At 38.1% G+C, this 26,642-nt stretch overlaps 1 protein-coding gene across 2 annotated transcripts; it reads left to right on the top strand.

Annotated features, from left to right (window-relative positions):
• Positions 1-433: 433 nt before the first annotated feature.
• Positions 434-23,617, top strand: LOC131226289 (uncharacterized). 2 transcript variants are annotated; one of them, XM_058222095.1, is made up of 16 exons: positions 435-592; positions 916-970; positions 1,092-1,189; positions 6,951-7,051; positions 7,163-7,241; positions 7,859-7,919; positions 8,140-8,186; positions 8,285-8,377; positions 8,553-8,643; positions 16,844-16,892; positions 18,827-18,943; positions 21,408-21,555; positions 21,863-21,955; positions 22,035-22,103; positions 23,240-23,282; positions 23,401-23,617. In XM_058222095.1, exons 2-16 carry the CDS (start codon positions 922-924, stop codon positions 23,499-23,501), a joined length of 1,239 nt encoding a protein of 412 aa, XP_058078078.1. In that variant the 5' UTR covers positions 435-592; positions 916-921; the 3' UTR covers positions 23,502-23,617. The 2 variants fall into 2 exon arrangements, with proteins under 2 accessions (XP_058078079.1, XP_058078078.1); XM_058222096.1 differs by lacking the exon at positions 18,827-18,943 and having other exon boundaries at positions 434-592.
• The last annotated feature ends 3,025 nt before the right edge of the window (positions 23,618-26,642 follow it).

The raw sequence follows: 26,642 nt of genomic DNA, 5'->3' as shown, positions 1-26,642 counted from the left end.
CCGCCATAAAAAATTGGCTACAAAATTTTATGTCTTATTAATCTTTTTTGTATGACGTGATAAATTAGGTAATGGATAAGCTCAATTTATGGCCTAGGCAGATTTTAACTGAAATATGATAACGTGTAATAGAATGTACGTGGGACCCACAGATATTTTGTAATATTCTTGGATTTCGTATAAGTATAATTTTTTCAAGAAAGTAAATAAGGAAATAATATATTTAACTGCTTTACCATTTACCGAAATACCAAGTGCCCAAGGGAACCAGTCCCCAGGATGTGTTAGGGGGAGTAGCCAATCCGTTTCCCTGCTCCCCCTGCCACGGAAGCGGATTGCGTACTGAGTAACCAAGTACCCTTAGGGTACTGAGTAAACTCAGTACGCAATCCGATTTCTCACAACGCAGCAACTTAGAGCGAAAGGCTTAAATCTGGAGGAAGATCAGATCCTTGACATTTCCACTCCTTCTGGTGGGAATATCAGATCCGAAGGAAGTTGGGGAAAGTAGTCAGAATCCCAGCTTCTTCCTGCAAGAAACCCTTCTCCTTCTCTTGAAATTGCCGGATACTCATTCTCCAAACCCACATACGCCTCTCTCTGCACCGTCCATCTGGTGGGACGTACCCTCGATCGGTCACAGTTCAAGAGAGCACAAAGGTGCGTTTCCCTCTCTTCCCTTCTATTTGAAAAATTAGAACGTTGGCCTGTATGTCACTTCAGAGAAGTGAATTCTCACCCCCAGCCCCACGAAGTTCTCTGGCAGTTAAGTGACTTGCAGGTGGATTTCTTACCCCAAACACCACCTGTAAGTGTCACTTCCTACTTACAGAACTTACAGGCATCCAAACGACCCCTCAAGTAGAAAAAAGAGATTTATTTGGAGGAAGATCAGATCCTTTCCATTTCGACGACTCCTCGATGGAAGACAGAGTCGTCGCCGTCATCATGGTGGGTGGACCCACTAAAGGTATTTTTTTTGAATAATTTTCCTGTTTCTTTTTATTCCAAATCTTAAAGTAATTTATTTTGTTGGTATTGAGATCAACAAATTTACATCTTCCTGATTCTTCTGGATTTGATTTCTGTAGGAACTCGTTTTCGACCTTTGTCCTTGAATATTCCAAAGCCACTCTTCCCTTTGGCAGGGCAACCCATGGTTCATCATCCCATCTCGGCTTGCAAAAGAGTAGGTGCAATCTATATATTGGGTTTTCATTTGGAGGCAGCATTTCTTGCTTGGCTAGCAGCAGTGAATGTGATCCCACCTTTATTTGATCCAGACGGTTCTTCTACTCCATTTAAGAAAACTTAAGACTCCAATGTTCAAAACGAAATGATAGAGTTGTTTGAAATTCCCAAAGATAAAGAAAACATAATTCAAGAAGAAATTGTAGTACCACCTCAATCTATGGAGGATGTTATAACCAGAACATTATGAGAAAAGAATCCACCATCATATATAAAAGATTTTTATGCCTTAAATAGTGAAGAACTATTTGAACATGATCCTATTAATTATAAAGAACAATTGAACTCTAAAGATGCGATAAAATGACAAAAAGCTATAGATGAAATATAATCGATTGTTAAAAACAAAGTATGAGAAGTAGTAGAATTACCAATGGATAGAGAAGCTATAGGGTGCAAATGGGTATTAAAGAAGAAATCAAAACTTGATTGAATCATAGAAAAATACAAATTTAGATTAGTGGCTAAAGGTTACAGGCAACAGGAACGATAGACTATGATGAAAATATTTCCCTGTAGCTAGATTCATATCTATTAAAGTATTAATGGCAATAGTTGGCCATCTCAATTTAGAAATACATCAAATGGATGTTAAAATAACCTTTCCTAATGGAAACTTGAAAGAAGATACATACACGATTCAACCTGAAGGATACACAAAAAAAGGACGAGAAGAAAATGTATATCAATTAAATAAATCTTTGTATGGCCTGAAATAATTATCTAGATAATAGTTCCAAACTTTTCACAATGTTGTCATTAAATATGATTTTGTCCCAAACATATATGTAAATTGTGTGTATTCATTAGATAGTGGGAGTTCCTTTGTTATCCTATCATTGTATGTAGATGATATTTTATTAATATGTAATGATCTAGATAAAATTATTGAAATAAAAGACTGGCTTTAAACTTATTTTGAAATGAAAGACATGGGAGGACTTTTTATGTGTTGGGAATTCAAATAACTAGAGATAAAGAAAGTATGAAGTTAAACGTATCTCAAAAATCACACCTTGAGAATGTCTTAAAGAAATTCAAAATGAATAATCATAAATCTATATACTCTCTTATATATAAAAGTAATAAAATTATCTAAAAATATTACACTTACAAACGATATAGAGAAAAATAAAATTAAGGATACATCTTGTGCTCGGGTTGTAAAAAGTATAATGTATGCGATATTACGTACCAGACCTGACCCAAGTTTTGTAACATAATTAGTTAGTAGATTAGATATCAAAGCAATCCAGAAATTGCTCATTGGTTAGCGACTAAACGCATGATAAGATATATTTAAGGAACTAAAAATTACAAATTGAGTTATTAGAAGGATTATCTGTTGGCGATAGACTATGCTAATGTTGACTCTGCTAGAGACATAGATAATAGAAAATCCGCTACATCATTCATATTCACCTTAGGAGGTAGAGCTGTATCTTGATGTAGTAAGAAACAAGGTTGTGTAGCTAGATAAACTATGGAGGTAGAATATGTCGCCTGTGGTACAAACAACAACTGCTGCAGCTATTTGAATTAAATGATTCATAACAAATCTAAATTAAAGGAAATCCCTGACCAACCAATTGAAATTTTGTAACAATCAAACTGTAGTAACTACCATTAAAAATGAAGTGATGAGATTAAAAGGAAGACACATAGAAATACAATTTTTTTTTTTTTTAATACATATATAATGTATTACCAAAGAATAAAATAATGTTAAAATTTATACAACATAAAGAAATGATAGTAGACCCATTAACAAAACTAGTAATAAATGACGACTTAAAAAAACATGTGTTTGTTACAGGTTTGAGAATTGAATGATGATGGGTTGATTGAAATAAAACAATGTATATAAACTATGGATGATGGAAAAAGATTTCTATACCTTAGGATAAATGATTTACCCCTTATAGCTACGGATGATGGAAAAAGATCCTCATATCATAAAATAAAAGGCATTGTGTTCATTACTAATTTTATTTTCTTGACTTGCTACTCATCCATCTCAACATCCTTATGCCAACTGCACTTACTTTATGAACATGTTGTTCGTTGAACACCCAATGTTCCATCCCATAAAGCATGGCTACTAGCTAGTCTTATGTCATATAAATTCTCTCCTTCAATTTCATTGGCCCATAAAGCTTGGCTAGTCTTATGTCATATAAAATCTCTCCTTCAATTTCATTGGCCCATAAAGCTTGGCTAGTCTTATGTCATATAAAATCTCTCCTTCAATTTTATTGGTATGTGCCGCCAATCACATAAAACTCTAGAGGTATATCTATTCACTTCATCCACTTGGCTCTTATTCTATGAGCAATACCCTTCTCAATCTCTTCTTTCTCAAGCGTTATCAACCTAAGATATAAGAACCAGGAAATGGTCATTTTGGACTACTACTTGTCTATAAATCTCAACTATTCTTCTTTTCCACTCAGTGTTTCTAAAATTGCTTTGAAATGGTCATTTTAGACTACTTCTTGTCTATAAATCTCAAATTTTCTTCTTTTCCACTTGTAGTGTTGCTAAAATTGCTTTGAAATGGTCATTTTTGACTACTTCTTGGCTATAAATCTCAACTATTCATCTTTTCCACTCCTAGTGTTGCTAAAATTGCTTTATCTAACTAATTTTAAAATGTTTAAATTCTAAAGCATCCCTACACAATTCTAGCTTTGCATTCTTAATGTAGGGGCATTTTCACACCGGGCTTGAGTGGGCTGGCTTGTGGGATGTAGGGGCACACTCTGGGTGGGTGGCCCGTGTGAAGCGGAACCCATGTGATGTGGGGGGGAGGGGGGGTTTGGCCGAGGACCTAACCCATGGGATGTGGGGCCTCGGCTATGAGATAAAGGGATTGATTCGCCACGCTCTATTAATTTGAGCTTTTAAAACAAGTGATTAGTTGTCCTGCATCAAAGTGGTATTAGAGTGAGAGGTCTTCTGTTCGAGACTCCTCATTTGGGGTGATTAATGCGGGGATATTTTTCACACCGGGCTCGAGTGGGGTGGCATGTGGGATGCAGGGGCACACTCGGGGTGGGCGGCCCGTGTGAGGCGGGTGGCTTGTGTCAGGCTGAACCCATGTAATGTGGGGCCCACGAGGGGGGTTCGGCTGAGGACCTAACCCATGGGATGTGGGGCCTAGGGTATGAGATAAATGGATTGATTTGCCATGCTCTATCAGTTCAAGCTTTTAGAGTAAGTGGTTAATTGTCCTGCATTAACCCCCCCCCACTAATCTCATCCATTAGAACTATGTCATCTGAAAGTGACATACACAATGACACCTCGTCCTGTAAATTCTTAGGTAACTCATCCATAACCATTGGAAAAAAGATACAAACTCAAGGCCGATCCCTGGTGTAGGCAATTTGTAATGGGAAACTACTTATCCTCCCCCTTGTGGTCCTCGCATTAGTTACTAGTTACTACCCCATCCTATGTGTCTTAACCATGTAATATATCCTTTTGGCATTCCTTTATTTCCCAACACCCATTGGATTTTCTCTACAAACCCTATCATATTCTTGCTAAGCCAATAAAGATTGTGCAAATCCTTTCTCCTTTCTCTATACTTCTCCATTAACTAAGTATAAAAATTACCTCAATGATTGACTGCCTTGGCATAATCGAATTTAGTTTTTAATACCTCTGTCTCATTCCTTAGTCTTTGTCCGATCACTCTCTCCCAAAGTTCCATAACATGACACAGGTTTAATCCCATTATAGTTAGTGCAGTTCTATCTGTCCCATTTTATTCTTGTAAATGGGTACTGTGTTGTTTTACCTCCACCCATTTGACATTTTATTCATTCTTGTTGAACAACTTATTCAACCAAAATAAGCCGATATCTCCTATGAAGTTTCAGACCTCTTAACAACCGGTTCTCAGGCCTTTCCTACCTTCATCCTTCTTAGAGCTCATTTCATTTCAGATATCCCAGGCCTAAAAGTATCTATGATTTCGGTCCTCATTTGAGTTTATGATTCGTTCCATCCTTAAGCTCTAGGAGTGGTCACCTTTTAACAAGTTCTGGAAATAACTTCACTTTTTATTGATCCCATTGTCCTTAATCAACACCCTCGGGGTCATCACGTGTAGTTCATCCAACGTGACCTAGGTCCTTACACTTCCTCCTCATTTTTGCAAGTTTAAAGACATCTTTGCCTCATCTTCTCTTATTCCCTATCCATTGTACAAATCATCATATGCCTTAAGTTTAGCCTTACCACATTTTAGCATTCTTTTTGGCACTTTTAGATTCTTCTAAAATTTTCCTGTTTCTAGTCCATTGCCATGCCTTGTATAATGATTGTCTCTTGCTAATGGCATCTTGGACCTTGTCATTTATTTTTGGACCCCATTATTATAACATTGCCTTTTCCTCTCAATACTTCTAAAACTTCTTTTGCAACTTTCTTAATGCACTCAGCCATCTCATTCCACATAAAATTAACTCACTCTTCAACGTTCCACTTCTCTTATTTTTAAAGTATGTGTTTGTTACTGCAAAGATTGAATGCCATAGCAAATTTAAGGATATCATTTACATTCTCATTTCTATTCCCAAAACCATATTCTCCATTTACCCTTTCATATATTCCATTATCTTTTCTCTCATGACCAACAAGTCCCATTTTGTAGATATCTTTTTTACATTTGGAGTTTATTTTATCAATTCATTTGTCCTTAGAAAATTGTCTTTTAATTCTCTCCTTTAGTCCCACTTTTGGCGCATATGCACTAATGACATTGATTATTTCCTCTCCCACCACATGCTTTATTGATAAAAGCTTATTGCCTACCCTCTTTACATCTGCCAACTTTATCCTTAAATTTTTGTTTACTACCATCCCTGCTTTATTTCTTTTGCTGTCTTTTCATGCATACCAAAGTTTATATCCATTAATTCTATCCTTAAATCTTTTTCTACCACCATCCCTGCTCCATTTCTGTTGTCTTTTCATGCGTACCAAAGCTCATATCCATTATTTCCTTAGCTTTTGCCCCTTTCCACTTTGGCTCTTGTATGCAAGCTATGTTAACTCTCCTTTACTTCATCATATCTCTTAATAACATACTCTTACCTGTCAAAGTTTCTGCATCCATGTGGTAAGACAAATCATATTCCTATTGGATTTCTTCTTTACCCCTACTGGTCCAAAATGGAGGAACCCTTGCCTACCTTTTTTACCTCAACTGGTTTCCATTGCAGTGTGTTGCTTCCAGCGGATGTTCTTGCCAACACGTACCTATTCATTGCACCTGATCGCGGTGCAGTGCTTTGCTTGCAGGGGCAACCTAGCGACACCCTGCACATTTCTCACTGCACTGGGTGTTGCTGCAACACATTGCTTGCATTGAACACCATAGTGTGAGCTTGAAATGTTGTGTTTGGATTCATGAGAAGGTTATGACAAGTTTTATGTTAGCCACCAACTTGACACGGCCATCTTCCTTTATTTGGGCTTGAGACTGGCAATAATAGCGGACCGGCAATAATAGCGAAAAAAGCTCACACTGCCAGATCTGCATACCATATGAATGGTCTGGATGAACAAAAAGGTGGGCCCAACCTGTTTACTTCCTGGGCCTAACAAGAAATGACATTTTCTGTAATTTCTTTGTTTATTTAATTTTATTTTTTCTAAATAAATGTTCATAATTGAGATTCTTATAGATTCCTAACTTGGCGCAAATCTATCTCGTTGGCTTCTATGAGGAGCGTGAGTTTGCTCTCTATGTTTCTTCAATCTCAAATGAGCTGAGGGTCCCTGTCCGGTAACTTAATCCAGTTCTCGATCTTTGGTTGCTCATACATTGTTACATCAGGTTTTCTTCTCAGATTCTGCAAGCTTATCTTTCGCGCTCTGGTTGCTTTTGCTGTTCTAGATACCTGAGAGAAGACAAACCACATGGATCAGCAGGTGGCCTTTACAATTTCAGAGATCGGATCATGGAAGACAGTCCGGTTGCTATCATCACTTCCTTGTTTTCCTTTTCCATGAATTTGTTTGTTAAGAGGTATTATACAATGCTTGGCCCAAATTGAGTTCTTTCTTCGGCTTGTCACTGTTCAGTGATGCTGGCTATTATTTTATTTCAGCCCCTACTGTAGCTCTGTGGTGGACTAAACTTCTTCATTGGACGGTGGCAGCCATCTAACTGGTCAACTTTTTCTTGTTGCATAGGAAGAATTGGCATTATTACTATTTTTTATTTTTAAGCATCCAGATGCAGGCTGATACTTGGATGACCAGTGGGGGTAGTTTTTTGCTAAATCGTCCATCTGTGATGGGGATCTCCGGATTTCCTGTCTAGATCATTCAGTGGTCGGCTCCACCAATAGGGGATGCTGGCCCAAATGAAAACACTAGCAATTTGGGCTGATCATTGTGTATTTCCTGATTTGTTTGTTATGGCAAACAGTTGTCTGATTTGCTACAGTTCTGTCTTGCTATTCTGTTATTTCTAATTTTCTGTGAAACGTGTTATGGGGTCTTCAATCTTCATGTTTTAATCAAATCACTTTTTTTCTCAATTCCAATTATTATATATTTATTGTCTCTCTGTTTATGGGCCTTGCAGTCACATATCTTTTTGCTGAATTGTGATGTTTGCTGCAGTTTTCCGCTGCCAGATATGCTTGGTAAGCAATTTCTCTAGTTTATGTAATTGGACATCCTTCATGATCCTAAAACATTGTTTTCATTTCCTCTTGTTATTTTTTATGTTCTTATGTTGATTTCTGCAGTTTAATTTTATTTAGTGTGGAAATATTAAAGCAACAATAATTTTGCTCCTATGACAAAATTGTTGTTTTCTCATGCATCTTTCGCTTGCTGACTTCATGCTCTTAATGGTTTCAGTGGCTCATAAAAGATATGGCGGGATGGGAACAATCTTAGTGATCAAGGTGGATTTGCTCTAATGAGAAGTGTTTTTTTTTTTTTTTTTTGCTTGTCCATTTCTTTGTTATGAACAAATCCTCCTAACTTGTTTCATCCATTGCAGGTATCAGCTGAATCAGCCAATCAGTTTGGCGAATTGGTGGCTGATCCAATCACCAACGAACTGTTGCATTACACAGAAAAACCCGAAACCTTTGTACGTATTAAACCTGAGGATTGCGTGGATTTTCTAACCTATATGAAAACCTGTAGGGTTAGCTACTGCTTTTCATATCCATGCCCTAATTGGTATTGTAGTTCTAGATAGTTGCGTTTTACTCCCTGATTAGTTAACTGCATCGTGTGTGTTCTTTTGTTGTTCTCTTGCTCAGGTAAGCGATCGAATAAACTGTGGTGTTTACATATTCACACCAGATATTTTCACTGCTATCCATGATGTTTCTACACAGCGGAAAGACAGAGGTTGGTAATTTCAGGCCAATTTTGATTGCTTTAAGGAAACAGAGTATGAGGCTACTATATTTGTTGAAAATTTTCTTGTTTTGATAGAGAAAGGTTCATCCGACTTTAATGATCTGCCACTTACTATTTCCTTCGTACATGGAATGGATATTTTAGTGGAGAACTTTGAAAATGATCTGTAGCATCTAAGAATTTCACACGATATACCTTTGATATTGATCATTTGCAAGACAAAGTAAGTCTACAGCTTGAAACTCTCTTCTGAAGTACGCAGTTGATCCAGCTGCAGTGGGGCAGTTCAATAGTAGTCTTCGAATATTTTAACCCGAGTGATTTGGTGATTTTCAAAAGGAGTTAATTGGTTGAGAGACTAAAAAAGAAATGGTTGGTTAGGATCTCAGATGCACTCTTAACGATGAGTACGAAAAGATCCCTGATTTTGTGAATGATACGAAGCTCATTGATACTCCTTTGAACGGGGGTCATCAGTGTTTATGGGCTACAAGGGTAAGGCCCCATTTGTTAAATCTGAAGTCTAAAGACTGAATCTGAAATCTGAAGCTTGAATCCTGAAATCTGAAGCCTGAATCTGAAATCTGAAGTTGAAAAACTTGTTTGATAATTATGGCTGAAGTCTGAAAATTAAGTACTGAATTTGAAACAACTTGTTTGTTAACAAACATCTGAAATGTCTGAAATATGTTAATTTGACACATTTGCTACTATCTCCCGTTTGGAAATGTTTTACATTATAAAGAAATTATTTTTTATTAAATGAAAATAAAATCATTATATATAATTCAAATAAACTAAAATACTTAATAGAAAACTAAAATATCATTATTAAGGCCCTCAATGACTCTTAGCGGGAAGATTGTCACTATGTGTCGTGTAGGCTTGAGCACCAATATCAACAAAACCTTCAAATACGGCCAACAGAACTGGTGAGACAATGGTGCACCTCGGGTGCATCCAGACGCATGCGGATTGGGTAGGACGCAGATTTCCTAGGAAAGGCTTTCGCAGGAAGTTTCTGCAATGGGAACCTATGTGGGGCCCACCATGATGTTTTTGATAAATCCTCCATGTCCATCCGTTTTTTGAGTTCATTTTAGGAGAAGAGGCCTAAAATGAGCCGGATCCAATACTCAATTGGGCCGAAAATGTGAGAATTGAATGTCCACAATTGAGATATTCGTGGGGCCACAAAAGTTTTGAATCAGGCTAGTATATTTGTTTTCAGTTCATCCCATTATGAATGGTATGGATGGCATGTAAGCATCACTGTCGACCTTAGGGAGGTTTCAACTGTAGGAATTTCCCTACCCACCTTTTCCTTTATTGCAGCCCACTTGCGTCTTGGATCCGGCTTATTTTTCGACTTTTATCCTACAATGAGCTCAAAAAATGGATGGACGTCGTGGATTTATCAAAAACATCATGGTGGGCCCCACAATGGTTCCCAGCGCAGGAACTTTGAAAGCCTAAAATCCCCGTCCGATTAGGTACTACAGACGTAGATTTCCTGCGAAAGCCTTTTCCCAAGAAGTTCCTGTGCAAGGATGTTGGGTGGGGTCCACTGGAATGTATGTGAGAAATCCATTCCGTCTATCCATTTTCGAGCTCATTTTAGGACGTTCAACAAAAAATGTGGTGGATACAAAACTCAAATGGGTCACACAAGAGGGAAAATTAGGAAAAAAAGTTCATACAGTTGAAACCTTCTTAGGCTCCACCTTGATGTTTATATGCTATCCAAACCGTTTATAAGGTCATTCCCAATTGGATGAAGTGAAAACACCTAAATATAGTTTGATACAAAATTTTTATGGCCATAAAAATGCTTCAACGATGCTCACTGAATGCCCACTGTTTCCTCTTGTATGACACACTTAAGTATTTGATAAACTTCAATTTTAATCACATGTCCTTAAATGACCTCACAAAATGGATGGACGGGTTGGATTTCTCAAGAACATCTCGGTGGACCCCACCCAACATCATTGCGCAAGAAGTTCCTGCGAAAGCCTTTTGCAGGAAATCCGTGTCTGGGTACTACTTGGACGGAAGCGGATTGGCTGGTGTACCACACACCAGCTATATAGCTGGTGTAGATACGTGTAGTGCGAAGACGAGCGTCGATGCTCCTCGAGCTCCGAGTTGTACAAATGGTTCAAAGGAGATCAAAGTTACATGGGCCCCACAATGATGTATTTATTATATCCACACCGTTCATCCATTTTTCGATATCATTTTAGAGCATTAGACAAAAAATGAATCATATACAAAGCTCAAATCGACCGCACCAAAAAAAGTAGCAAGGATAATGATTTTCACCGTTAAAAAATTCGTAGGCTCATCATAATGTTTATTTTCCATCCAATTTGTTAATAAGGTAAAAAAATGCATGGATGAAGAGGAAAAACAAATTTCATATTGATCGGAAACTTCTGTGACCCCTAGAAGGGTTTCAATGGTAGATGTTCAATCCCTCACTACTTTTTGCAGTGTGGTCCACTTGATCTTTAGATCTATCTTATTTTTCTACTTAAGCCTTTAAGACGAGCTCACCAAATGGATGGATGGTTTGGATATAACACATACCTCATGATGGCACCCACAAAACTTGCTTACGTTAATACACCAGCTATATAGCTGGTGTGTGGTACACAAGCCAATCTGCTTCCGTCCAAGTAGGACGCGGATTAGCTATTGACAGGTTGAGTAGCATGATTCGCTACCGAAGTGACGTCACCAAGTGATGTGGGCCCACTATGATGTATGCGGGCCCCACTATGATGTATGTGCTTTATCTACACCGTCCATCTATTTGGAGATATAATTTTAGGGCATTAGTTAAAGAATGAGGCATATCCAAATATGTAGTTGACTTCACCACAAAAAAACAGTGGGGAGATTGATGCCTACCGTTGAAACCTTACTAAGGCTCACCATGATTTTTATTTGAAATCCAACCTGTTCACAGGTTAACACAGACATGAAAGAAGGGAAAAAACAAATATCAGCTTGATCAAAAACTTTTGTGGCCTATTTAAGTTTTTAATGTTTGGTGTCACTCTCCCCACTGTTTTCTGTGATGAGGTCCACTGGAGCTTTGGATTTGACTCATTCTTTGCATCTATACCTAAATTATCTTTCTAAATGGATGGACGGCGTGGATACAAAACATACATCATGATGGGGCCTACAGAACTTGGTGACATCACTTTAGTAGCTAGTCTCGCTACTCAACCTGTCAGTATCCAATCATCGTCTGCGGAAATGGATTGGCTACTCTCCTGCCACTAGCCGATGGCCGGTGGTCGGTGCTATGCAGGCCCCACCATGATGTATGTGTTTCATCCATGCCGTCCATCTATGTTTCTAGATCATTTTATGGTATGAGACCAAAAGTGAGGTATATCCCAATCTCAAGTGGACCACATTACAGGAAAACAATGTTGAATGAACGTTGACTATAAAAAACTTTTTGAGGGCCATAAAAGTTTTGGATCAAGCTGATCTTTGTTTTTTCCATTCATTTGGGTCTATATGACATAATCAACAGATTGGATGTCAAATAAACAGTACATTGAGCCTTAGGAGAATTTTAATGGTGGATATCCAATCACTATTGTTTTCCTGTGGTGTGGTCCACTTGAGATTTATACTCCTCTCATTTTTGGTATCAACTCATAAAATGATCTTTAAAAATGGATGAAACACATACATCATGGTGGGCTCAGAGAAGTGCCCCATGTTAAAAGTTGGGAGGTGTACAACGCAAGGGAGAAAATCTCTCTCGCAAAGGACAATTTTGGATTAAAAAAATAATAATCACAGAGCGCATTCTTCATTCCCCATTAAGCCAGACTCCCATCACGGAAAAATTTCAACATAAAATGGTGGAGCGCTTTCTTTCTTCTGCGTTAACAAACACCACTAAGCATGGAACATTTTCCAAATTCCGCGTTAAGTACAAAAATTCAGTGTTAACAAACAGGCCCTAAGCCTTTCCCAGTGAAGTATTTGGGTCTTCCATTAGTGGCTCTAATTAAGAGGCTAAACATGTGGGATCCCAAATAGAAAGATTTGATCAGCGGGTCCTTTCTTGGAAAAGATGTTAAGTTCCATTGTCTGATTGCATCGCCCTTGAAAGAAACAAGAAACCAACCATCCCAACCTTCCCCTTATTATGTGGGCTGTTTAAGATCCTTGTTAAAGTGCCATTCAGGAAAAAAAAAGATGCTTGTTAACATTGCGAAGTGTCTGGAAAAGTCAAAGAGATTTTTATGGGGAGGTGAAGTAATACATCCAGGCCACTCAAATTGGCCAATTGAAGATCCAATCGTCAGAACACATATCAGGCCTTGACTAGGCATGATCTTGGCCAATTGATTGGAGAAACTTTAACGTTCAAATCAAATATCTAAATCATTCAGTTGTATGAATTGCTTATTTAGACCGTTTCAAGTGTCCAGTTGGTCTGATAGTGTATTTGGACTAGATCAATGGTCAAATGATTTACCTATTACCAAGTGGCCTCATTGGACTTTGGGGTCCCTTGTGACGACAAACTATGGAGGAGGAGATGGCTGCCTTGAGAGGAATCATACATGGGAGATGATTAATTTACTAGTTAGGAAGAATCATGTGGGTTATCGATGGGTGTATGCTCTCAAGTATAACCTTGATAGTAGTATAACATGATATAAAGCTCGTCTCGTACCTAAAGGATTTATAGAGGTATATGGTGATGATTATAATCTTTTAAAAAAATATGGTGAGGATTATTTTGAGACTTTTGTTCCCGTTGCTAAGATGAATTCAGTATGGATGATAATTTCTCTTGTTGCTAATTTGAATTGGCTACCACACCAATTAGATATTAAGAATGTCTATTTGAATGGTGATTTGATCAAGGAGATTTATATGCTTTCTCATGGTTTTGATAGAAAGGGGGGAGAAAGAAAAGTATGTCCTCTTAAGAATGCCATATATGATTTTGAAGCAAGCTCCTTGAGCGTGGTTTGAGAAATTTAGCGGGGCCCTAAAATTCATATTGGATATATTCACATTCACTCTAACCATTCCTTGTTTGTTACAGTGTGTACAACTCTTATCATTATTGTGAGTGTGCGTGTGGATGATATCATTATTACATGTGATGGTGCTAGTGCGATTTCTAAGTTGAAATTCTACATGAGTAATGTTTTTGACATCAAAGATTTGGGTTCACTAAAATATTTTCTTGGAATTAAAGTCTCTCATTCTAAGAAGGGCATCGTTTTGTCTCAATGAAAATATGCCCGCGATTATTTATGTCAATTGGTAATTTTGGTGTCAAACCTATTGGTTCCCATTAGAGGTTATAAGAAGCTTTGGTTTGATGTAAGGATTATCCTAATGATCTTTGCATGTACCGACGTTTGGTTGGTTGATTGGTATATTTGACTATTACTCGTCACTATCTATCTCATGCAGTGAGTTTGGTTTGGTAGTGCATGCATGATCCTCGATCCAGTTACCTTGAGGCAGTTTGTAGCATCTTATGCTAAGTCTTCTCCAGGACGTTGCATCTTGTTTAACTATCACAATAATCTTGATTAGTGTTTCAAATAGCGTTCGTAGTGTAGCGGTAGCAATAACCAATGTTGTCTAATCATATATGCCATCGCATGCGAACAACATATGCAATTGCATTTTTTTTATTTTTATTTTTTTTTAAATAAAAATTTTGAAAAAAAGGGAAAAAATTGAAAAATTGAAAATTTTTTAGGAAAAACTTGCCTAATTAGTACACATGATTGAATTGGGTTATTTTACTTTTTTTATTGTAGTTTGAGTGTTTCATTAAGTTATATATATTTAATTACTTATATTATATTTACATAATTTTTAACAAAACAATCAGCAAGCTACATTAAGAGAGAATTAATTACTAAAAATTTTGAAAATAGAAATTTTATTAATAAATGGATAACTTGAAACTACTCACAGGTTACAACTTAGTTTACAAATATAATTTACAAAAAACAAGCACAAGTTACAAACTATAAAAAATATACACACTTGAAATAGTTGTAGAGAGATTAGAGTAAGGGAGAGAGTGAGAGATTTAGAGCTTTGGAGTAAAGAATAGTGAAAATGGAGGGAATATGAGTGCCTATTTATAGACAAAAATGCCCCCTAAATTGAAAAAAATAATAAATTGAATGTTGGTAAATATGCAGTATGCGATCGCATATTGGTCGCATATTAAAGTATGCCATGGCATACTTGCTATGATCGCATTTTCCATTATGGCATATGTGTTCTGATCCATGGTATGCGCACTCGTGATCGCATTTGACAACAATGGCCGTAGTGCTATGTAGCGTACTAAATAGCATAAATGATGAGGACATCTGGGTACCGGTTAGAGTATACCAGAGGAGGAGGAGAGCTCTCGTTTCTTTATAGCTAGGTGATGCATACATGGGGCTCCGTGGGCCCAATTCGAGTGTCTAGCCTGTTGAAGACTCCACATGTATGATCATGCATCTTTGAAGGCCCTACACTAGGAAGATGCATTTGGGATACTTAGTTGGACCATTTGGATTGTATTTTTTAACCAGATGATTGACGCTTTATGATTGGATACTGTATTTTTTAAGGTAATTTTGTTGCCTGGAAAACTAAAAGGCAGACAATTGTTGCATGATCTAGTGTTGAGGCTGAGTATTGTGTTATGACGAATACTGCATGTGAAATTTTATAGTTAAAAAGTTTTGTTGTTGAATTGAGATTTCGATGCAGGACAATGAACCACTTGCTCTTAAAGCTCGAACTAATATAGCATGGAGAATTAATCCCTTTATCTTATAGTTCAAGCCCCAGATCCATGGATTAGGTCCTGGGCCGAACCCTCCTCGTGGGCCCCAAATCACATGGGTTCCGCAGGCTGCCCACCCCAAGTGTGCCCTTGCATCCCACAGGCCACCCCACTCGAGCTCGGTGTGAAAATGCCCCTGCATTAATCACCCCCGGTGAGGAGTCTCGAACACAAGACTTCCCACTCTAATACCAATTTGATGTAGGATAATTAACTACTTACTCTAAAAGCTTGAACTGATATAGCATGATGAATGAATCCATTTATCTTATAGCCTAGGCCCCAAATCCATGGGTTAGGTCCTCGGCCGAACCCTCCTCGTGGGCCCCAAATCCATGGGTTCCGCCCCCTTGTGGGCATGAAGATCTTTGTGCTTATGTATTGTGACAATCAAGTTGCAATTCACATATCTTCTAATTCTATTTTTCATGAGTAGACAAAACACCTTAAAGTTGATTGTCACTTTATTCATGAGAAAGTTGCCGTTGGCATTATTTTCACTCCCTTTGTTTCGTTTATTGATTAACTAGTGGATATCTTCATAAAAACTCTTACCATTGATATTCTTGGTAAGCTCATGATTGATATCTATGCCTTAGCTTGAGGGGGAGTGTAGACATGTATTTCTGGATTTTTTGTGGACTGTGGGCCTTCTCTCTTTGGACCATGAAGTGTCTCTTATTTTCCTATTGTTTTTCCTCTTTTGTCCTCGGTTCCAACTTCTAAGAATATTTTATGTAATCTGGGACATTACTTAGATAAATAAGAAGGGGTTGGACTTCCAATGCTAGTTAGCGTTTTTTTTTTTCCTGCTCTGATAGGATCTAGAAGTGCTTCTTGGGCTTACAAAATGTGAGGGGAAGTCTGACATAAGTGGTCAAGACTGGCGTGTGCAATCCAATCCATTCACCTGTTAGAATCTAATGCATGGTCACTAGCCTCAAACTCCCAAGAGATAAATAATCTCTTTCCAGTGTTAATGTGCTGTCTTGGAAGGAAACTTTGTTGGAATTTTTAGGTGACCTTGTTGGAATTTAGTTCCCCCAATATAGTGTTTTATGTGATTCATTGCATAATAGCCCAGTATTCGATTCCTGTACCACCTCGAGGTTAATTCTTCTATGACAACATTGCTTTAGTTCCAGCTATTTGCTACTTTATATATGAATTGCGTTGTCTTCATGATCAAACTTGTATTAGTTGACACATCTTCTGATACTCAGCTCACTTCACTAGAAATACGTACCAAGTTTTTAAACATTGGCATTCATGATGACATGATAGTCAAGACTTGTACATGTCTAAACTGTACTTGGATATGTGCAGCTAACTTGCGACGTGTATCCAGCTTTGAAGCCCTCCAATCAGCAACAAAGTATGGCCTTTGCACAGTGTAAACTTTAAGTTCCAATAATAATCATGATTAACACTAGTAATAACAAATTACTACATACATTTCATGCAATGGGTAATTCTTTTTTCTGATTGTATTAGCATGGTCAGAAATATTAAATATTTTGAGTTCTTTCATTTGATGATACTACTCTGTAATCCACTGCTGAAGTGACTGCCTTTTATAATCACATCATATTAATGTAAATGAAAATTTTAGAAGGGGCAAAGTGGACTGCATGGTTGTTGGAAACTTACTTTTGATGGTTTCTTTGCAGCCCCACAATTAGAGGTGTCATGAGTGAGATAAGGGTGAATTTGTGGAAGTTTCTTCTAGATACAAGAAGTTTTTCTTTTTCTTAATTTAGTTTTAATAAAAGTATTTTTAATTAGGGAGTTGCCTAGTGGATGCTACAAGATTTTCAAGGCTGGATGCTCTCCTGAAATGTGGAGGGCTGTAAACAACTTGGGGCAAAATCCATGCCTTTAAAAATTATGCTAAGCATCACATTTGCCTATTGTTTTATGCATTCCTTAATATGTTTCTTAAAACCAACCAACATACATTTGAACCAAAACAAGTAATTGAAGGTTCCTTCAATACTACGATCTCCACATAAAAGAGTGTTGAGAAATGGTCATTCTAACACTAAAAACAAAACTAAAGTGAACATGTTTACCAAGAGAATTCCTCGAGTAAAGAAAGAAAGAAAAAATTTGTTGATGTTAAACGGAACTTAATACTATTTCGCCTCTTGAGTTTCTTGGTGCAACAAATAGTGTAAAATTGACACTGATCTTTCTGTTGTGCAAAAGCAGTGGTACCAGATTAGAAAATAATCATTAACCATTATTATGTTCCACTTCATTCTTTTTTGAGTTTTGGTGAAGTGGCTAGAATTTGGATATACATTCTCTTTCAAAAAAGAAGAAGAAGTTTATACACTTTGGAATGTACGTCCTGCATATATTCGATATGGAAGCAGATGGAAGACTGTTTATTCAGTAATTTATCATTTGGTCCCTGATTCATTGAAACTAATCATAAAATATCTAAAGCCTATCTTTGTAATGGTCTTGTTGACCCATGTACATGGGTCCTTCTTTGGAATCTTGGTATTTAATTTCATGCAACAGTAGGATTATGTGAACCACCAGGATCATCTCTTATTCGCATGTCCACTAGGATCATATCTACTATTCATGCAAAAAAGTAAAAGAAAAAAAAAGAGGATCATCTGTTATTCACGTCTACAAAACCAAATTAATTCAATGTTTCTTTTTTCTTTGATTGTTTCTTTGTTGGTTTGTAAGCTTGGATGAGCCTGCAGCCTTGTCACTGCAAGTTTGCAGCATGTGCAGCTTCTAACTAAGCTGTAAGGTCAAAATGCATATGACATACGATGGGTTAATCCTAGGTGAATATGCATTTAAAATTTATGGATTCAATTTTGGAATAATGGGTTGAGCAAAGGCATGGTGTCACAGGGATTGCTGCCTTTGTGTGATCTGTGTGGTTATCCATCTGGTATGTTGTTCTGTTATCCATTGCCAAGACTCTCAGTGAATGGTCATCCTTGTTATGCTAAAGGCCTCTTAGCTGATTTTCTGATTTTTTTTCGCATAGATATTGAGAATTTTGATAACATAGCTTTCTACGAGGATCATGCTTTTACATTTGTGAACATGGTTAAGTCATTCTTTAGTTTACTTCAATGTATCATCAAATCACTAATGGAAATAACGCCTTCCATACTTATCAAAAACAAAAGGAAAATAAATAAATAAATAACACCTTCCATTATGTTTTCCTGAAAATATGTTTATGCAACAGAAGCCAAGTTATTATGCCAAACCCTACCATGAGATAAGCCATGCTGCATCTAACCTTCCACGCTGATCAAATTCCTTCACCAGGACCCTTCCTACAGATTTCGTAAGGCTAGATCAAGATATCCTGTCACCTCTTGCTGGGAAGAAGCAGCTATATACATATGAAACCTTGGAATTTTGGGAACAGATCAAGACACCAGGGTGGGCTAGCTCTCTCTCTCTCTCTCTCTCTCATACACAACTAACTATGCAACTAGCTGAATGTGGGATCCACTATTAAGGTTTTGAATATCGGTTATGTACAGCTGTGTTGACCCTTATGTAATTGTATTGGTCAGCCACGTTACGTGATACAGGGGTGAACTGGGGTACCTTAAGAGAAAGGGCCGTAATGGCTCGTATCGGCTGGTTTTGGGTGCTCTTTGGACCAGAACATGGCCCAAAATTTGTGAAATCCATGGGATTTATCCCGCAAGTGTTCTTTCTAAGCCAGATTAACAACTTCCCTAAAGAAATTAGGGGAGAAAAAAAATCTGATGAATAGTTGATGCAGACATCAGTAGTGCACCATTTAGAGTGTACCAAAGGAGGAGGCGTCGCCAGCAGAGTACCGGAGCGGAGGAGTTGATGTAGATGGACGTTGGGTCCATCGGACCCATTTTCTGACGCGATACGTGTGCAGGAGTGGCATGATCGCACCCTGACCATAGCTACATGGGTCAGATTTCACACCCTACTACATAGATGTTTTAGTTTAAGGCCTTTTTTTTTTTGTTATTTTCTTGTTTTCAGGGGCTTTAGTGCACTTTTACTTTTTTTATTTTTATTTTTTTTCCATAGCTTACGTATATGTTGTGAGAAACCCTATTTTCATTATTATTAAATGAATAGAAATTCGTCTCTTTTCTTTATTCAAGAGATTGACCCTTGGGTGTTGAAGATTCCACCTCGATTTCAGGTTTCTCTCTTTTTAAGATCTTCGAGGTGCAGGAAAAGGTAAGTATCATCCTCCTTTTCTTTCGACAACAAAAGGACCTATACCTTCTTCATCTCGAACTCCTCATCCTTCACCCATATCGTTCCTCTCTGGATATCCCCTTTCTAGTTCAAACGGAAAAGAGGGATGGTTAGTCAGTAGAATCAAATTCAAGCTTAATCATGGACTGACTTATGCTAGATCTGGGATGTCCTCATATCCCGAGGTCCTCCCTTTTTACTGTTTACGTGATCTTATGCTAAGGGGTATGATCCTGACGGAATAACCTCATCTTCGTTGTGAGATTTACCTAATCCCTTTGATTGGAAACGGTTAGTTAATTGGTGTATTTATTTGAATATTCTTTATCCTGATTATACATGCATTTAGGGTTAGGTCTTCACATGTCCCTGCATCAATAGTACACAATTACTATTCGTTTTCCAACAAGCCTTGATTTTCTTGAGTCAAGTAGGATTTGGTGGATCAGGGCCTATCATGTTTAAGTCTAACCCAAAGAAGGAAAAAAAAGGTGGTGGTTTACCAAAATTTTCTTTTCCAAAATGGACCAAAATAGCTTCAAACCTTTGATTCACACTCAAATATCCTCTTTCAATCTTGTTTTTAGACACTAGTGTAGTCAAATATGATCTCCAACAACTTTTCTTGAGTTTGGGAGAAATATGTGAAAAAGTGGAAGAAATGACATGAAATGAGCTCTTATAGCTGCAACACTGACACATTGTTACAGACTTGTCGTAGCAGTGCTGTTATGGTTTTTTTTTTTTTTTTTAATGGTATCCTGGTTCACTCCTGTGCATAACGATGCCAAAATGGTCCATTGCGGCCCTTTTCTAGCGTACCCCAGTTCAACCCTGTATTGTGCACTGAGGGTGATCAATACAGTTACATAATGGCTGATAACCAATATTCAATACCTTGTCAGGCATGCCCCCTTGTGTTTGGCCAGGGGCCCAAAAATCAGCCCAGCCCAAAACTCAGATGGGCCTCACAAGTAATAACAGTTGAAGGGGACACCCCACCATTAACGTGTTAGGCCCCACCTGCATTTCACAATAGCCTGGCTTTTGTGGTATCCCATCTTCCAGGTGGGATGCTTGCCATATTTCATATGAATGGATTGGATGGCATATGCACAACATGGTGGACCACACACAAAATCAAGGGTGAGCACTGGTGGTTTGGCCCACCTGAATCATGGATTCACCTGATGTTTGGGCTCAGGGCCCTACATGGAGGGCTTGGCTGATGGTTTTAGTGGACGTCTGCACAAATTATGGTGAGGCCCCCACCCACCCATGGGGAATGATTCCATGGCATTATCAGTACTGTAACTTATAGTATTGTTGAGCTGTGTCGGCCCCATTGTTATTTGTGTACGACATTCATTCAGTCCATGTGCACCCCCTCGTGTTCATGCTGGGAGCCCAAAACTCAGGCCTGGTTTTTGAGTTCCACACCAAACATGGGAAGGCACTTTTAATGGTTGGAGTGAATGTCATGCACATATCATGATGGGCCCCATTTTGCTCAACACTACAGTAAGTTATGTTAGCGTTGACACTATATGATCAAACCTCTCTCTCCCTCCCTCCCTTCCTCCGCGTGCGTGTGCTTGTTCATTTTTTTGCCATGACATAACCATTTTACATTTTTTATAACTTGCAGGATGTCTTTGAAATGTTCTGCCCTGTATCTCTCTCAATTCCGGCTCACTTCTCCCCATTTTCTTGCTAGTGGGGACGGTACCAAGAATGCTACAATAATTGGTGATGTTTATGTTCATCCATCTGCAAAAGTGCATGCAACGGCGAAGGTAAATTGGTATATAGTTTGGAAATTCAATTAATCTGGCTGCATGTGAAAATTGTTGTTTTAGTTTAATGGATTTGTTGTATTTTATATAATTAGTTAATTACATACATGCAGTGTGTTGCACTAACATGCATATAAATATCTGAAATTAAAAAGTTGTCCTATTATACCTTGCTTATTTGGCTGAGCAGCATGTACTAGCATGTGGGATTATAAAAAACCTTTGTCAATGAGGTTCAAGGTTAAAATACTTCTGTCTTTTCTTATTTAATTGAACTGATCTGCCTGCCTGTGCTCTTCTTGAACAGATTGGGCCCAATGTGTCAATTTCCGCAAATGCTCGTATAGGAGCTGGTGTAAGGCTCATTAGTTGCATCATTCTTGATGATGTTGAAATCCAGGTGCACTACTAATTTAGGATATGAAGCGCATGAGCATTTCTACATGAGCTTATGTTGAATGTGGTTAACTTTTTGACAGGAAAATGGAGTTGTTATAAATGCAATTGTTGGATGGAAATCATCTATTGGAAAATGGTCACGTGTTCAGGCAAGTCTTCTATCACTGGAGAAAACGTCTTGTCTTGTGAAAATCATGGCCTTCATTCTCTATGTAGTTTGAAGATCAAATTGCCCCCATTCATGTCTAGGAAATATTCTAGTGGAATAATTGTTATGCAAGCAATATAACACATAGGTGTGCTCCTTGTATGCCTTGTATCATTCCTCAAACACAAACATAAACCTAAAATGTGGTGCAGATATCTTATGAGGAATTATATGGTTCTGCTTAGTAGCAAATGCATTGTTTACTAATCAGTAAGACTAGTGCATGTGGGGCCATGGTTCAAGGATCCACACTGATGATACTGTGGTCCTTACTATGGAGGGTGGATGACCTGCAAGCCTCCCAGATTCAAAGATGAAAGACAGCTACTGTTTGATATTTTGTCCTGCAATAAATACACATTTGAGAGAAAAAGATAGTAATGGCCAAAATACAATGGAGAAGACAAAAATCAAAAGGTTATGATCTTCCAATCTGGGAGATCTCCATATGCCTCCCATTCAAGATTTGGCCTATCATAGCAAATGTTTTGGATCATCAAAAGTTGGGCCCTACATTGAAACAGATCCTACTTGTTACAAGACCCCCCAAAATGGGAATCAAGGGGAATCCATGTTTCGATAGTGCTCATGGAATCCATCATGGGATTATCATTACACTTTTCTTTTCCCAGTCCAAACAATATAGTTGGTGTTCTGGATTACATTTGGGTGAGACCCATGCTGTGGTCCAGACTATTGATCTGATGGCCACTATGGATGGGAGGTGCCCATAACATCTGTAATATTGGAAGGATCCCAAACCTTTGGTCTGTCCTATTTTGCATCGTGTATGGATTGTGACTGTGCTTTCATCTCAACCACATTTCTGTAAGGGACTTGTTTGTCCTTGATTCAATTTGGGAGATTTTAGGGATTTGGTCTTTTATCCAATCTGGGAGATTTTTGGGGCATCACTGATCCATTGTGGCACATCATATCAATGATCTGGACCATTGAATCATGGACACTGTATGTGAAGGATCCTGTTAGGCCCTTATTATGTAATGTGTGCCAGGAGAAGTGGCATTGAACACTTTTTAACTGACAAGCCTCCTAATTTCCCATTAACAATCACAGGGTGAAGGTGAATACAACACAAAACTAGGAATTACCATCCTTGGTATGTTACCTACGGCTCTCCTATGCCCTTTGATCTACTGTTCTACTTGAATTCAGGGAGAAAAACTCGATGCTCACCTTTTATTACCTGAATGCTTTGAAATATTTACCCAATGCAGGTGAATCTGTGACTGTAGAAGATGAAGTCGTCGTTGTTAACAGCATTGTCCTTCCTAATAAGACTCTGAACGTGAGTGTACAAGAGGAAATCATTCTATGACAAAAGCAAAAAGCAAATATCAACCCAGTTGTTTCGATATTTTAAAATTATCATCATTATTACCAGTATTGTTTCTGTGGTCCAAACTCCAAACAAGCATAGCTTGCTTGTCATTTCCCAATTTCCATTGCTTATGATGACACCCATCATCATGCATTTAGTAACAAGGTGACATTGTTTTTATTTTTACTTTTGAAACATTAAAATAAAAAGAAGAAATTTATAGGTTTGAACTGTTGATGCTATTTTGAGATGGCAACCATGTCCTCCCTGAGTTCTTTGTACCATTTTTGAGATGCTTTTGTCAGGCAAAAGGTTGCTGTGGATGCATTAGAATTCAAGTGGGTTTTTGCAGATTAGCAACTGATGAGGTCTCAGGTATTTCCAGTGTTGAGGTTGTTGATAGATGGCTTGAATTGCATGGAGCACTCGAACTGATGGTAATCTATACTATGGGCCATGATCGAACTGCTGGAGGCACCCACGTAACATCTGTTGGGAATTAACAATTTGGTTAGGTGTGTTGCAAGTCATGTGGTGCAAGTGTGTCTTTGGTGGTCCGTATTCCTTGACTAGGTGAAGCGACTGGGTTTAGAAAGGTAGCATACAAGTCCGTGCTCTTTCCAAAATTGTACCTTGTGCAGATAGGGTAGGACTTAAGTTAGGGCCTACCTGTATTTACACCTAGGTTAGACTTATAAGACCTCCTTAGGGTACTTTGAGATAGTCTAGACTTAGAGGGTGCTCTTTTGAAATTACATCTAGCCAAGGTAGAACCAGCGAGAGCCAGCTGCAAGGGTTTTGAATACAAGAAAGTTGTCATGGGATGCTGGTTACTGGTGAGAAGGTTTATCTACTTCCAATACATTCTCCTTCAATCGATGAGACATGTTAGATGCTTAATTAGTGTAATTTGAGTTAATATATCGCATGTATATAATTTCTAGGCCCCACTGTAATGTGTATGTGAAATCCACCTTGACCACTAAAGCGCAGGGAGTAAAAATCAGCCCCATCCATAATTTTGGTGGACCACACGATTGGAAACCGTGTAAAGGGAAACTCTCACCCACTGTTTCCCTCAAGTATAGCCTATCTAAACAAGATAGGCTTGATTTTTGGGCCTCATAAATAAATTTTGGTGTGGCATGTAATAGGAAGAGTGGATTTCATATAATTATCATGGTAGGTCCTATAAAAATCAAGGTTGGATGTCTCTCTCCAAATTATTTCCTTTAGGGTGAATCACAAGTATCCTAAATTTTTAGCCCTAGACATAAGGTAAGATTTCACGTATAATAGTCAGAATGAATCTTGCATACTGTGTGGTGGGCGACAAGTTAATGCCAAGCATTCAGTCTCTACTGTGTGGCTCACTCGAGATTTGTATCTGCTTCATTTTTCTTATGTTGCCCTAAAATGAGCTGTGGAAGACTGATGAACGGCGTACCACACATTTCAAGGTGGGCCCGCAGTTAGGGTAACACCTAGCTAGACCCACCCCCAGTGTGGTGTTGTGATGAGTTGGGTGCTGTGGGCCCACCGTGATGTATGTGTTCCATATCCAAGTTCTCCATCTGTTTTGCTAGCTCATTTTAAGGTATAAAGCCAAAACTGAAGTAGGTTTGAAGCTCAAGTAGACCACTCCACAAGAAATAGTGGGGGATAACACCGGTGAAATCTTCCCAAGGTCTACTTCCAACCGGTTGATAAGGTCACACCAATCCACCACAAATGGAGAACACATATTAGCTTGATCCACAACTTTTATTGTCTCCAAGAAGGTTTTAATGGTGGGTCCAATCACCATGGTTTTCTGTGGTGTGGTCAGATATTCAGATCTAGTTCATTTTTGGGTTCCCCTAAAATGAGCTGGCAAAACAAATGAACGGTGCAGATATAAAACACATACATCAATATGGCCGATATAAAACACATACATCAATATGGCCCCACAGTGCCAACATATCACAACGCATACACCAATAAGGGGTCGTTGGGATGCCCATAATTTTTTTAGTTGTAAACACATTACGCCAGAAAAGGGTTTAAGGTGTAATTGGTTTACATGCTATTCCGTTTAGCATGTAAGTGGTAATATGTTTACGGGTAGAAAGATTGTGTGTTTGGCTAGCTTATAAAGTATTTACAGTGAATAAGGTATTCATATCATAGAACTTGGGTGGTGAACCTTCCAAAATCTATAAATCACATAAGTAAGATTTGATTTTTTTGGGGTTCTAAAAGAGCATTAAAGCATGTATATACTAAATAGATTGGATGTCTTCCACCCATCACAGTAGGCCCCAAATGCAATATAAAAGTTTTTAACAGTGGACATCCCATCCTTCCCCATGTGGTCCATTTGATAATGTACATAACTGTTTTTTTTTATGGCCACAGGATAGCATCAAGGGAAGTACATGGTGGATAGATTGGATATACCATACACATTACAATGGCCCCCACATATCATGAGTATATATTAACTATTGTATTCTAATGCATATAATGCTTTTTTAGCTATAAAGACATCACCTATCATCTGAAACATGGCTTTTTATTAGGTTTTAGTTTACTGCTAAAAGCTGTAACTTGTTTATATTCTTTAAAGCTTTTACAAGCAAATACATCCATCCAAACAACCCCTTAAATCAGATTACCCGTAATACCTTTACAACTTAAGACTTCACAGGCATCCAAACGACCCCCAAGTGATTTTGGAGGTTTTAGGCAGGAGTTTATATGGTGTGGCTTACCTGAGTTTTGGATCAGCCAGAATGTCTCGTGTACAATTTTTTAAGGCTTGAATTAGGAGGGACTTGGATGTAAAGTGCAGCACACGTGTCAAAGTTTTTTGGGCCTCACCCGTGATGAATGTGTTATATCTACACCATCCATCCATTTTGCCAAATAATTTTAGGGCATGAGCCCAAAAATGAGGCACATCCAAAGCTCGGGTGAATTGCACCGTAAGAAACAATAATAATTAAACATTTACCGTTAAAAATTTATTGGGGGCTAGAAAAGTTTTAGATCAAGCTGGCATGTGTTTTCCCTTCATCCACGTCAATATGACCCAATTAATATGTTAGATTGAAAATAAACATTACAGTGGATTTTAGGAAAATTTTAATGGTG

This window comes from Magnolia sinica, chromosome 14 (assembly GCF_029962835.1).
Source record: "Magnolia sinica isolate HGM2019 chromosome 14, MsV1, whole genome shotgun sequence".
Taxonomy (NCBI): domain Eukaryota; kingdom Viridiplantae; phylum Streptophyta; class Magnoliopsida; order Magnoliales; family Magnoliaceae; genus Magnolia; species Magnolia sinica.
Note: the sequence above shows the minus strand (reverse complement) of the source record. Positions and strands in the feature narration are given on the sequence as shown.